Raw genomic sequence first — 14,046 nt, 5'->3', positions numbered from 1 at the left:
ACTTCTGTTATGCATGCACAGACATGCTGCTCTGCACAGTAGAAATCGCCCTCTGTGTGAAGGCAGATGTGGGATACTGGTTGGTAATTGATCACTTGTGATTACTCTGCAGATTAGTTGTGGTGAATCAGAAGTCATCAAAACTAAGATAACTAAAGGATAGCTTGCCACTGTGAAAGATAACCCGCTCACCAATCATGAATTATTGCTGGTACTGAATTTAGTTTAGGTGAAAAGGAAGTAATTTCAACAATGAGGCATTATAGTTCATGACGACCAGGGCCCGTATACACAAAACATTTCATCTAAGTCGCACTAAAATTATGTAATGAGAAATTTTCTCCTAAATCCTGGTCGGAAGATCTCGTGGAATCGTTTTCCTTATTGTTGTTGAAAGTTGAAATTCCCATTATTTTATTATATTTTTTTTTTATTAAAATGAACAGGATGACTTAAAACTATAATTAATTTCATCAACCATTATTGAGATGCATTCAACAAGTCAGCAGTGCAGGTCACATGAGCATTGAGTGTTTTTATGCACATTTTTTATCATCAAATATTGCGTTTTAAAACTATTTAAGAATTCTATTATGGAAACACGCGTCATGTTTAATCATGGGAAATTCCTGCCGGCGAGGCTGATGTTCTGACGTCATAAATGCATGTCCTAGCTCGTACAGCAGATGGAGAGCAACTGCAGTGTCTGACTCCAAAAACAGCAGGGTTTTCCTGTCATTGTGACATGGTGATGTCCCGCAGAACCAGCAAAACTGACCATTTCTAACCAGCATGCATCGTTTTAAGTCAACACATGCATCACATTAAACCATCACTGCGCAATGTCTTACGAGCCTATAGTGACTGACATTTTTCGGTCGTTTGGGAGTTTGTCTTTGTGTCAGTAGGAGTCCTTTCGACTAGTCCTTAGTGCTGAATTACTCTGACCCGATTGTTCTCAGGTTTATTTCGGCCATGAGAAATTTTGGGAGAAATTAATGATTTTAAGGTAATGCATTTCACATGAACATAACCACTGATTTGACTTTGTTGTAATGAGATTTGTAACCTGAGAAACAAGTGTGTTGCCAAAACTACACAATGAAAGCACTGATGATTGAGTTGAATGATGTATTGATGACATTGATCTTTGTAGGCTACTCTAGAACAAAAACTCACATATTAGGCTATAGTAAACTGTCAAATTTCTGTCAAACTGGTGTGTTTCTCGCTCTCTCCCTCTTTCTCTCTCTCACAGACAGGGATTGTTAACTATTTTGATAGTTCCCATTCATATACTTTTAGGTGAGTTAAAATAGAATAGAGATTTTGATCACTTCATACCTCTTTTCTGAAAGCATAGCCAGGAAGGACAGGAGTATAAGTAGTAACATGTATAAAAAAGAAATTAGGTTGTGGCCACTTTCATTGATTTAAACCAAGCAGGTTTTTAAGGCCATTTTAAGGCATACCAAATCGGCTCTACTACGGAAGCTCTGCAGTCTTTCTGGCATAAAAAAATTCAGCTGCGTTTATTCACTGGAGGCCCTTCTCCGATGCACAGGTTTCAAACTCTGTGTCACTGGAGGCTTCTCTCTCCTGCCAAAGGCTGCAAAGCCCATGTGTGGATTCTTACCCACATGGTTTCAGCATCTGCGCTGCATTGCTCATTTTATGTCAGTGTCCAAACATCAAACATATTTTCCAGGTTAGAAAAGGCTTTTCAGCATACATCCTCAGTGATCAAAATCGTTCTGAAGTATGCTCGGCATTTATGAACCCTCCAGTTAACCTGTCATTCTGTAGTCTGCCTTTGGGACAGCATCCACATACTCATATCTGCACATGCAAGTGGCAAGGCATATTTTTTACCCGCCAAAATTAAACCATGGTTTATGTTAATAATCTACCTTTATGGGTAATTTTCATTTCATTGTACACCACATATAGATTGGATTTAAGAAATGAGAAGTTAACTTTCAGTGTGAATACCATTTATAAGGTTAAAATGATTTTATCATGCAATTCATACTTTGAGTTAATTAAGATTAATAATAATAATTCAATAATTATAATAATAATGATAATAATAATAATCACTAAATCGATCGAGTGACCGTGCAAGCTCTAGCCTTGACGTTCGTAATGGACATGCCTCGAGGAATGGGTGCCCTATCTCTCTCTCTCATCACCCTTCTGTCTGTGTCCTGTATTCAGGTGACCCAGCAAGATGTGAAGAAGGAAAACCCACTCCAGTTCAAGTTCAGAGCAAAGTTCTTTCCAGAGGATGTGTCCGAGGAGCTGATCCAGGAAATCACACAGCGCCTGTTCTTCCTGCAGGTGAGCGGCGACCAGCTGTTTCTCTTGCTTATCTCTCTCTGGAACGAAATACTGTTTTCTGATTGGCTAATGGGGTGTACATTAATTTGGTATAACCGGACACCTTGGACGTAGTCCCAGTAGAAAAGTTAAATCGCCGTTCCATATCAATGCTCTTGAATGGTTACCATTGACAACCAACGTAATGTTTTTTTTCTTCAAAAAACGCACTACTTTCTCTAACGGGAGCACTAGGCTTCAAATTAAGAATTCATCAGGTTATTATGCATATTACGTTTCCTAAAGATAAAGGAAATTCTAAATAATAATAATAAAAACATTTTTGGATGTTGTAAACGGGAGATAAGCGGGAGAACGGCCTTCGAGCTGTCCAGTTCTACAAAGGTAATGGACTTCGCCTCGTGGAGTTCTTTGCCCCGCAGCGTCCATTACCTTTGTAGAACTGGACAGCTCGTCGGCCGTTATCCCTTACTTATTCCCTCACGCTAACCCCCCATTTACACTTTATGGACACAAGTATTCGGACGCCTGACCATTACACTTACAGGGACTGTAATGACATTGTGTTCAAATACATATACTTTAATATGGAGTTGGTCCCCCTTTTTGCAACTATTACCGCTTCCACTCTTCTTGGAAGGCTTTCCACAAGATTGTGGAGTTTTACTGTGGGAATTGGTGCCCATTCATTCTGTAGAGCTTTTATGAGGTCAGGCACTGATGTTGTACGAGAGCCTGGCTCGCAATCTCCGTTCCAGTTCATCCCAAAGGTGCTCAATGGGGTTGAGGACAGGGCTCTGTGTGGGCCAGTCAAGTTCTTTCACACCGAACTCATCAAACCATGTATTTATAGTCCTTGCTTTGTGCACTAGGGGACAGACATGTTGGAATAGAAAAGGGCCTTCCCCAAACTGTTGCCATAAAGTTGGAAGCATAGCATTGTCCAAAATGTCTTTGTATACTGAAGCATTAAGATTGCCCTTCACTGGAGATACGGGCCTAGCCCAAACAAATATGGCACAAATACTTTTGGCCATATAGTGTATCTATATCTGTCTATCCATCTATATATCCATCTCTCTATATACATATTGATATATAGCTAGAGATAGATATTTTGTCCTCGTCTCGCCATTTTTTTTTTCTCAGTAGTTTCTTCTTTCCCTTTCATCTATAATTTGCTCTTTCCATCCCCCTCTCCTATGCAGCTCAGTTAATCTTTTTCTCATTTCGATAATTTCCTGGAGTCTTCATTTCACCGCTTATCTCTCTCCAACACACCCTCACTCGCGCACACTAATCTCTCTCTCTGCTCTCCCGGGGTTATTACGCTCAGGTGAAGGAGGCCATCTTGAATGATGAGAATTACTGTCCTCCTGAGACCGCCGTCCTCCTAGCCTCCTACGCAGTCCAGGCCAAGTACACCGACTACAACAAAGACATCCACAAGCCCGGCTACCTCAGCAACGACCGTCTGCTGCCTCAGAGGTGACCAAAGGACAGAAATGCTAGGTTATATATCCTGTGTGTACACAGGAAAATGTGTGTGTCTCTAGATAAACATAGAACAAAAAAAGTAAGGAAATTTGTGTTTGGTAGATTATTTCTTTGTTGTAACAATGCTTCTTGGCAATAAGTCGTATACCGTTGGAAAGCCTGTTTTCTTCCCTTTTCAAATGGTGCCACGTTTGTAAGGAACATGCGTTGGTGGGATGAGCATCAGAGCTGAGTATGTGGCTTGCGCCCATGAAAAATGTGCCAGAATAAACTGAAACTAAGGAAATTTGTGTTTGGTAGATTATTTCTTTGTTGTAACAATGCTTCTTGGCAGATTTGCAAGGAACATGCATTAGTGGGATGAGCTGCAGAGCTGAGTTTGTGGGTTGAGCCAGAATAAGCTGTTTGGCAAATGTTACATCGGTGCAAACCACAAACTCAGCTCTGCAGCTCATCCCACAAATGCATGTTCCTTGCACATGTGGTACCATCTGAAAGGGGAGTAACAGGCTTTCCAACGGTACAAGATTTTTTTGCCAAGAAGCATTGTTACAACAAAGAAATAATCTACCAAACACAAATGTTCTTACTTTTTGTACGTACGTTTATTTGGCACATTTTTCATGGGCGCAACCCACATACTCAGCTGTGCTGCTCATCCCACAAATGCATGTTCCTTACAAATGTGGGACCATTTAAGGGAACTAAACAGGCTTTCCAACGGTATGAGATTTATTGCCGAGAAGCATTGTTACAGCAAAGAAATAATCTACCAAACACACATTTCCTTACTTTTTGTTCTATGTTTAGTTGGTCTACTGACTGTATTAAAACATTAGTTCTGCATGTATGTGGAAGTGTGTGTGTGTGTGTGTCCATGCATGTCTTTGTGAAAGCACTCTTGTTGCATGCAAAGAGTAATGAGACGTCCCAATGGCAGAGACAGCTTTAAAGTCCTGTGGTAAATTACCTTGTTAAACACACACAGGCGGAAGGAGGGAGGGCAGGAAGGAAGGAACACATCCAGCTGGGCTCTGAGCTTGAACTTGACCTTCAGTGTGTTCTTCAAGGAGCTTTAATCCAGGGTTTCCCTTCTGTTTGTTATTGGTCAGGTGGCCTTGTTGGCCTGTGCCTAGGGTGTCTTGCTTGCATACTTAAAGAAAAATTGCACTTCACAAAATACCAATTCAATGGGCTTAGCTGAAGAAAAGGAAGGACCTGTCAAAGTAAAGACCATAAGTGTAAAGGATATATAGCAGGAAGTGTAACTTGTTAAGTCATTCAGCTAATTGGCAAATTGGTGGGCCTTCCAATGTCATGCATGGACTTAGAACATCTGTACTCCATTTATTGGTCATTGCATTCATAGCTTTGAATTGTGCTTATTAGATTACCCCATTTTAATACGATTAAGAATGAAAATCACATTTCTTCTTTAATGACACAAACAGACCATCGTCCTTCACTGGAACGGGCCTGAACACATTATTTTCTTTTAAAAGTGGATACACCCACATACACACACACTCAAGTGAAAGTATTTCACTGCGCCGGCCTTGTCTGCTGGTCTGGTGTTGTGTCTGTGTCTGAATGTCCTTGAGTGACATGGTGAGTTTTGTCTTTGTTTTTTTCACCCCTGCATTGCAGAGTTCTTGAGCAGCACAAGCTCACTAAGGAGCAGTGGGAGGACCGGATACAGACCTGGCACGAGGAGCACAGGGGCATGCTCAGGTATTTCTTTCTTTTTTTCTTTCTTTCTTTCTTTCTTTCTCTCCCTTTCCCCCCCACCCTCTCTCTCTGTCAGGCAGTTTTTCTCCCTCTTCGGCCGGGCTACTCGTAGCATTGCAGTGAAGCAGTTTTGTTTACCATATCACTTCTCCTTTCCACTCCCCCCAACATGAAAACTTGCTCAGGTGCCACTGCTGCCTCAAGCTTGTACTACCTTACACATCCCCTCAGTTTTTCTCTTCAAGATCTTTCTTTGGCATTGTAGTTCACCGTTTTGATATCTGAGAAGTTTATTTTTAATAAGACTTTACCACGCCATAACTGTTTTGACGTCAACATGCTTGATATTGTGTCTGTGTTTTGGGTCTGTGTGTGTAACTGGCCTTCTGTGTTTGAGCAGAGAGGATTCGATGATGGAGTATTTGAAAATCGCACAGGACCTGGAGATGTATGGGGTGAACTATTTCGAGATCAAGAACAAGAAAGGCACAGAGCTGTGGTTGGGTGTGGACGCACTCGGCCTCAACATCTACGAGCACGAGGACAAGTGAGCCCTCCATTCTTTGCTTTCCCTTGCTAGTCTTCGCACACTTGTTTTAAAGGATAGGTCAGAAAATGTCTAGTGGTGTGAGGTAACTCCACAGTTTTTCTTTTTTAAATACATATCAACAGTTCTTTCATCTTTTCATCCTTCTAGCAGCTGAGAGAGAGAGAGTGTCTGTGTGTCTGTTAGTTGGGACATAGCTACCTCTTCTCTGGTTACTCACAGTTGAGCCTCTGCCAAGCACTTTCCCATAGACCCTCTCTTAGTAGACTTACAAGAACTGTGTAGGTGTTTGAAATATGGCTCTGCTGTAATCAGTCTTGTGCTGATGCATAGCCGGATCTTGGTGATCCTGCAAATAGAGGCTGAAGAGAAGTGTTGCAATAAAAATAAACTCTTGGGCGTATATGACTGCCTGTGCTTTACGGGAAGGTAAGGCTTATAAGGCAGTTGAGTCGTAGTTAGTCTGCAATACTGGTGGTGATTTAGAATCGCAGGGGTCTTTCATCTTTAAGAACTGGGTAAATGTGTAGTTACAGTGAAGTTGGCCAAACGTATCCCCCCCCCCTTCAAATTGAGCTCATCATAAGTTTGTTTCATTCATAATCACTGTTCGTATTGGCTTATCCATTTGAGCATAAACGACCTTCGGCATGAATGGCTGTTGTTGAGCTTGATCGGTTTTGAGTGTCGGACAGACAGGCACTGGTGTCTGTGGTTAATGACACTCTCAGCTGGTGAAATCCGAGTGGCCAGTGGCGTGTACTGTATGTACACGCTGCCATTCTGATGAGTCATGCTGCTCGGAAGCCTCTAGCTTTGAGTTAGTGCCTAATAACCTCTACGACTCGAGTTGTCCCTCCAGCCCTGATAGGACATGTGGGCAAGGGCGCGTTAAGGACTGGGGGGGGGGTTACTCATAAGCTGCTGTTTTCCCATCAGCACCAACCAATTTGGTCTGTGTGCATCACTACAGTAGAAATGCTGAATCAAGCCTAAATTACTCTTGACTGAATGCTCTGCCTATGACCTTTTCTCTGAATGTTCATGGCTAATGGCTTAATCTTAGCTGTGAGATTAAACTGTCAAACACCACAGAAGCTATTGCTGCACAGTTGACATTCCCTGGTTAATTTATCCAGCAGCACATGCTGAAGGCCTCAAACAAGTCAGGGAGAGAAGCAGATGGTCTTTAGAATATTTGCGGGGGGCAGGGGGAGTACTTGCAGCTTACAGACCCCCTGAGAGACTGTCTCTGATCAAGGCAGGTCTGATCTGGTCTAAACTGCTTATTGGTAGCTATCGCCCCCTCATGGCTACTGTAGAACTTGATTTTGATTTGAGGTCTGGAACTCTTCTACAGTTGTATCTGTTGTTGTTTTTTTCCATCAGACTAACACCAAAAATTGGCTTTCCTTGGAGTGAAATCAGAAACATCTCATTCAATGACAAAAAGTTTGTCATCAAGCCGATCGACAAGAAAGCTCCGGTAAGTGTGTTATTTAAGTGTTATTTAAGTGTGTCTAATCTTTACAGTAAAGCTGGATGCCACTCTTCACATCAGGTACATCAAAGGAAGCCTAATGTAACAGGATATGCTGGTAAAAGCATATAAAGCAGTAAAAGGAATTGATGACCTCTGAGGCGTACGATTCCAATGGATTGGACAATTTGAACCGGTTCTAAACTGGAACTTTTCCCGCAGGACTTTGTGTTCTATGCTCCACGGTTGAGGATCAACAAGCGCATCCTGGCACTATGCATGGGCAACCACGAGCTTTACATGAGGAGGAGGAAGCCAGACACCATCGAGGTCCAGCAGATGAAGGCTCAGGCCAGAGAGGAGAAGCACCAGAAACAGATGGAGAGGTCTGAACATGCATTCATATCCACACAGCCTTACATGCTCAAACCCAGAAAGTTATCAAAATGAGATGATGTGTGAGAGAGAGAATAATCACAGGCGACTTGAAAGTCGTTTATTTGTCGTCACACATCAATGACACACAACAACAGACACGTGCAATCAATCAATTAATCATAAACATTCGGAAAGTTGTGATTGAATCCAAGAACATCTTTGCCTTCTTACATCTTTCAACGTATGATGCTCTTGCAAGTGGAGAAGCACATCAAGTATCATTTATATTTATTCATTTTACAGATGCTTTTAACCAAAGCAGCTTGCAATTCAAGGATGCATTCATGTGTAATTTTCATTACATTGTATAGCATAATATCCCATTACTTGGGAAATTAACCCATGAACTAGGTCTACAAATCGCCACAGGAACACACCATCATTCCCATGCTTTGAGCTGCCTGAATTGACTCCACGATCGACATTGTTGCTATTTGGCCCGAGTTGACTCTGCTCTCTCTCCAGGGCCCAACTGGAGAACGAGAAGAAGAAACGCGAGTATGCAGAGAAGGAGAAGGACAGGATTGAGAGGGAGAAGGACGAGCTCATCGAGAGACTGCGACAGATCGAGGAGCAGACGTTAACAGCACAGAAAGGTGGGTGCTGCAAGAGAGACACCCTCCCCCCCCCCTTTTCTATATTACTGCATCTCTCCATCTCCCACTTTCTAATAGCCTTAGCCCTCTATTTACGCACATTACTCGCATCCAATCCTGCTCTTTAGGACTCCAAATGTCACCCTTAAACTCATGCTGGCCTTGAGCCTTCACCACTAATGTTCCTCAACAAAAGAAGGATGTAGAGGTAGTTGTCCAAGCATCCTACACACATGATTGGGAGAAACCCAACGTTTGGTCCACTGTGGAGAGGGATAGCTTTGGTTGTGTGTTTAAACTGTCAGGGCATCCGGGGTGAGGGCCTAACCACATGAGACACAGAGCATTTTCGCTCAAGGGAGCTTGGCTTTTATGTGTGTGCCTTTTAGCCGCTTGACTAAACTCTAATCTCTCGCCTTTCGTAGGGTTGCCCCCAGCTTCAGGTAAAATCAGAACACTTAGAAACACCTCTTCATGTAAAGCCACCCTTATTTGTACCCCTTTGCCCTACAGATAAGAGGTGTTTCTCCCCTCCCTCCCTCCCTCCCCCTACCCACCCTTCCTTCGTGAAACATGCGTCACCAAAACCTCCACTGTCTAATCCTCCATGTGCATGGCGCTGCTCTCTGTTGTGTTGTGTTCAGAGGGTCTTCATGTCAGACGTCTATTTGTGAGCGACAGTGATTAGGGAAATGGGAAAGGTCCTTCCTTCTCCGTTTTTTTTTTTTCAGTGTTTCTCACTAGTGGCTATCCTTAGGGCTGGTAATTGAGCAGATAGTGAGTATTTCTCATGACCAAGAAAACTCCTAATTTCTCAAACTTCCTTGTTAAATTAGCTTGGGATAATTAACTGAGAAAAAGCTAATTTATACATCTAGAAGGTGTGACTGTCTGTCTGCAGTTTTTCTGTCTTCCTGAGCGACTTCTGTTGTGTTGTGTATTGTCAGATTGACATGGTTATTTATGTTTGTCAGTGGATTTGAATGTCTAGAACTCAGATGAGAAATTAATTGAAAGACTGTATGCAATACATTCTTCAGGCTTGTCACTAACTGTACATTTATGCATCTGTGTGTATGTGTGTTGTCCGTGTCTTCATATCTGCTGCTGTGTGTGTGCGTGTGTGTGTGTGTGCGTGTGTGTGTGTGTGCGCGCGCGCGTGTACGTGTACGTGTGTTTGCACCTTGCAGAACTGGAGGAACAGACACGCAAGGCACTGGAGCTGGACCAGGAGAGGAAGCGGGCGAAGGAGGAGGCCGAGAGGCTTGAGAGGGAGAGGCAGACGGCTGAAGAGGCCCGTGCAACACTCGCCAAACAAGCTGCAGACCAGATGAAGAACCAAGAGCAGCTGGTACGTCTGCTTCCCTGCTTGTGTCATGAAGTGTTTGTACTCCAGGGTTAGATTTTAATCAGTTTGATTATGTATTTTCATTGTTGCATATTACAGATGTTCTCACACACACACATAGATATTTATATATGGGTCCTGTCACAGCAATATCAGTCTAGTGTCAAAAGTTAATTCTGAGATGTAACAATTTGAGGGAGAGTTCCTTCTGAAAATGACCCACATACCGTTTTTCTAATTTTGCCATAAATAGATTGGAGGTCAACCGGCATTTTGTAGTTTATAGTGTTAGCATGATTCCCTGGTTCCAAAGAAGAAATCCCTATGGAAAAATTATTGAGTTTTTTAAAATTTGTGAAACTAAGGTGTGAGTGAAACAACTGCGGTAGAAAACCTAGCTAAATGTTTTCTTGTCTCGTAAAAATATATATGATACAAATATGCTGAAGTGTTGCTTGCCTCAAGGAACACGTCAAGGAAGCTAGAGTTATATCCATGGTAAGAGACATGTATGGTGCCTTTCAGGAATGTACCGTACAAGTCTGAAGAAAAATTACACACGCCTGTATTTTATTACCAGTATTGTAACTGTGTGACATTTTTTTTGTATGAGATTCATTTTCCTAGCACAGCAAAGCCTTCAGCTAACATTTAAGCCCTAACCCTCAGTTGCTGCTTGGTGCCAGTCAGAGTCCCCTCACTACTGAGGGTGAGCTGCTGCTAACTCGAGGACACTGTCAGTCTCTCTCCTGACGCTGAGTGCTTCTCTGCTTCTTGCTCCATGACAGGCCGCCGAGCTGGGAGAGTTCACCGCCAAAATCGCCCTGCTTGAGGAGGCCAAGAGGAAAAAAGAAGAGGAGGCCTCGGAGTGGCAGCACAAAGTAAAGCCCGCCCACCTGTCACCCCGCCCATTGTCCGCCGTCCCTGTCTACTCGCCTCGCTGTCACTTTTCTGTTATCTGCCTCACGCATGCAGCACGCTAATAACAGGCTAGACCAAAAATGAGTATCTGGGAGTGACAATAAGGTCTGATTGATTGATTGATTGATTGATTGATAGTCTGGGTGGCCGTGTTAACAGCACTGAAAGGCTAGACTAATTCAGTCATTAACAGCTTGCCATAAAATTGATGCTGGATAGGCCTTTGTGTGTGTACGTGCATGTGTGGGTGTGCGCGTGCAAAACGCCTATGCTCCCTAATCTTTGCCATATCTCACTGCTACATGCCTCAACAGCAATTTTGTAAAATAACACTTAACCTCGTAGCACTACAAAGTATTTAAAGTCAGAAAAAATGTAATGTAAATATTAATATTGCGCATGATTGGCATATAGTCTCAGAGTGTGTAGAGTACATAGCAAGGAAAAGCACTTGAGCACATTGACAGTGTCCACCATGTTTACTCCACACAAACATGCGCTGGTAAATAAAAGGTCAGAACTAAGCGCTAAGGCTGCCCCATGTGTACCGCCCTAACCCAGCAGCATAACAGCCAATGACTTCAGCCCAATCGGCCTGAAGTTTGGGATTAAGCTTTGATCATGCTGAAATCCCAACCCTCCCCCACACCCAGGAGGTGTACAGTAAGTAGTTTATCCACGCCTGAATGCACAGCCACCTAAAAGAAACGTGGGTATGTCCGTGCGCTGTTCTAGACTTGAGCCTCATTATCGTTCCTATTCTGATAGAAGGTACACACAGACCTTTAGACTGCCCTGTGGATGGTTTTGTAGTGGATCTAGTGGTATTACTTAGAAAATCGCAAAGATATTCATTGGGAAGGAGTGCCCTCCTCTGGTCTATGTTGGTAGTAAAAAAAAGTTTTTGGAGTCAGTGTAGAGTTTGGAGGCTTGACACGATTCACAAAATAAATCCAGTTAGTTTCCCAAAAATTCCTGCTAGTCTTATTCTCTTGACCCCACCCATGACCTTCCTGCCCTAACGGAAGAGTGAAACCCGGAGCATGCCTGACTGATATCATCTTCCTTCCTCTCTCCTTTATTCCCTTCCCTTTTCTTTCCTTTAAAAACTTGGCTCTCTTTCTGTTCCATTCCTTTCCCTTCTCATTTCTTTTGTTATTTTACTGTGTGTAAATCTCACCCCCCCTCCTCTCCCCTGCAGGCCATCTCAGCGCAGGAGGACCTTGAGAAGACTAAGGAGGAGCTAAAGACGGTGATGACCGCACCTGCGGCGAGCGCCGGGGAGAACGATCACGACGAGCAGGACGAGAACAGCGCCGAAGCCAGCGCTGACCTCTCCAGTGACGGAGTCAACGACCACCGCAGTGAGGAGCAGCGTGTCACCGAGGCACAGAAGAATGAGCGCGTCAAGAAACAGCTGCAGGTAAAACTCATTCTCTGTTTCATGTACACAACGAGGCACACATTACCCCATGCAGCACACCCCCTCATTTGTCATCTTCATAATAATAACGACAGCAACGTTAATAATACACCATATTTGTGTCGCACGTATCCGCAGTAACAAAGTTAATTTATACGATTAGTCAGAAACAATACAAAAAAAACCTACATTATACAGAACAATGTGCATTACAATAAAAAACAGATAAATAAATAAGACAAAATAAAGAAGTAAGGAAGATGAATCAAATAACATTCCTCTGAAATTGTGCACTATACGAATTTTAGTTTTTTGATCCCACAAACAAAATGAACACCCAGAGGACCGTGAGGAGGAATTTGCTGACTTTGACAAAGCGTATTTGGAATGGCGGACTAGCTTTTAATTTCCCAATACTATCACAGGCTTGTAAGCAGCGATAAAGTCAGTGTAGCTACCGTACAGGGAATGGTACAAATTTTTCTTTTTCTGCTTCCCCCCCCCCCCCGCCTCCCTCTGACACTCTTGTCTGTGTGCTCCTCACTGTCTCTCGTTCAGGCTTTGAGCTCAGAGTTGGCCCAGGCACGGGACGACACCAAGAAGACGCAGAACGACATGCTGCATGCAGAAAATGTGAAGGCTGGTCGGGACAAGTACAAGACCTTGCGTCAGATCCGATCGGGAAACACCAAGCAGCGCATCGACGAGTTCGAGTCCATGTGAGGGGCGAGAGGGGAACGCAGAAGCCTGACAGCCCGTTGCCTTGGAGGCTGATTTCAAGCCCCTAGTCCATCCTGCTTTATACCCCCTTTTTAAGCCACCAAACCCTTCTGAAACCCACTTCCTGAACCGACCTACCCCCAGGCCCAACCCCACTCCCGTCCCCTGACCCGTTTCTGACAAGCGTACCCGTACCCTGCAGAGAGGCCAGAGGGGGCTGCTTCGTCCCCCTCATGCTATGCCAAAGCTCTCGGGCCAGCCAGTCAGGGCTGCTTCGTGTGTCCAGCTCCTTCTGCCCACCCCTGTACGAAACCTTTTCAATCAGGAGCAAGGGACGTTTCATATTGTTATGAACTGCTTTGGAATTCTTTTGGCTTTTGTTTTCGGCGATAAGGATAACTCAAGATGCTCACAGTTCTAATTTTAAGAAAAAGTGAAAAGAAAAGAAGGAAATAAAGAACAAACATGCTTTTATCTAAATGGCCATTTACAGCTTAACCTTCATTTGTATATTTGTTTTTGTTTAGCTAGTTGTATGCTAAATCTTTACTTTCCCAATGAATGCTTTCTTTTAATCATACCCACCAACCCCCCAAAAAACTTTATTTTATCAACCCCCAAGCTTTTAGTTACTCCAGCTCTTGTCACCCTGACATCTTGATGGTCTCTATACAAGGGCCCGGCCTTCTTGTGAGGGTGTTCATAGCCACTGTTGCTACAATGGCGGTCGTGACTGATCCGAAAACCTCCTGATTGTGACGGAAAGAAAAAAGGCATACATTACTCCCCCCTCTCCTCCTCCACCAATCCCGTCCACCTTTTGGTCCCGTTCTTGGGTGCACCAGTGTGTGGACAGAGCCATGGAGTCATCAAAAGGTCTTGTGTGTAACTGTATGCATGTGCTTTTGTATGAGGTCTGAATGTGAAATGAAATGTAACCAAAATCAAAGGATCACCAAAGGGAAATAATTAATTCACTGACAGCTTTTTTTTTTTTTTTTTTATCTT

The 14,046-nt window shown here is 43.3% G+C and overlaps 1 protein-coding gene across 1 annotated transcript in view; it reads left to right on the top strand.

The window, feature by feature from the left end:
- Positions 1-13,518, top strand: part of LOC308362592 (radixin) — a 37,577-nt gene extending 24,059 nt beyond the window's left edge. The window contains exons 5-15 of the mRNA XM_080835313.1: positions 2,218-2,340; positions 3,677-3,828; positions 5,485-5,568; positions 5,966-6,112; positions 7,502-7,598; positions 7,815-7,978; positions 8,496-8,626; positions 9,817-9,977; positions 10,763-10,855; positions 12,097-12,318; positions 12,877-13,518. Coding sequence (XP_080691439.1) covers positions 2,218-2,340; positions 3,677-3,828; positions 5,485-5,568; positions 5,966-6,112; positions 7,502-7,598; positions 7,815-7,978; positions 8,496-8,626; positions 9,817-9,977; positions 10,763-10,855; positions 12,097-12,318; positions 12,877-13,041 — 1,539 coding nt within the window. The 3' untranslated portion in view covers positions 13,042-13,518. The remainder of the gene's footprint in view (positions 1-2,217; positions 2,341-3,676; positions 3,829-5,484; positions 5,569-5,965; positions 6,113-7,501; positions 7,599-7,814; positions 7,979-8,495; positions 8,627-9,816; positions 9,978-10,762; positions 10,856-12,096; positions 12,319-12,876) is intronic.
- Positions 13,519-14,046: the final 528 nt, after the last annotated feature.

This window comes from Sprattus sprattus (assembly GCF_963457725.1).
Source record: "Sprattus sprattus genome assembly, chromosome: 3".
Classification (NCBI taxonomy): Eukaryota; Metazoa; Chordata; class Actinopteri; order Clupeiformes; family Clupeidae; genus Sprattus; species Sprattus sprattus.
This window is presented reverse-complemented; position numbering and strand designations above follow the sequence as displayed.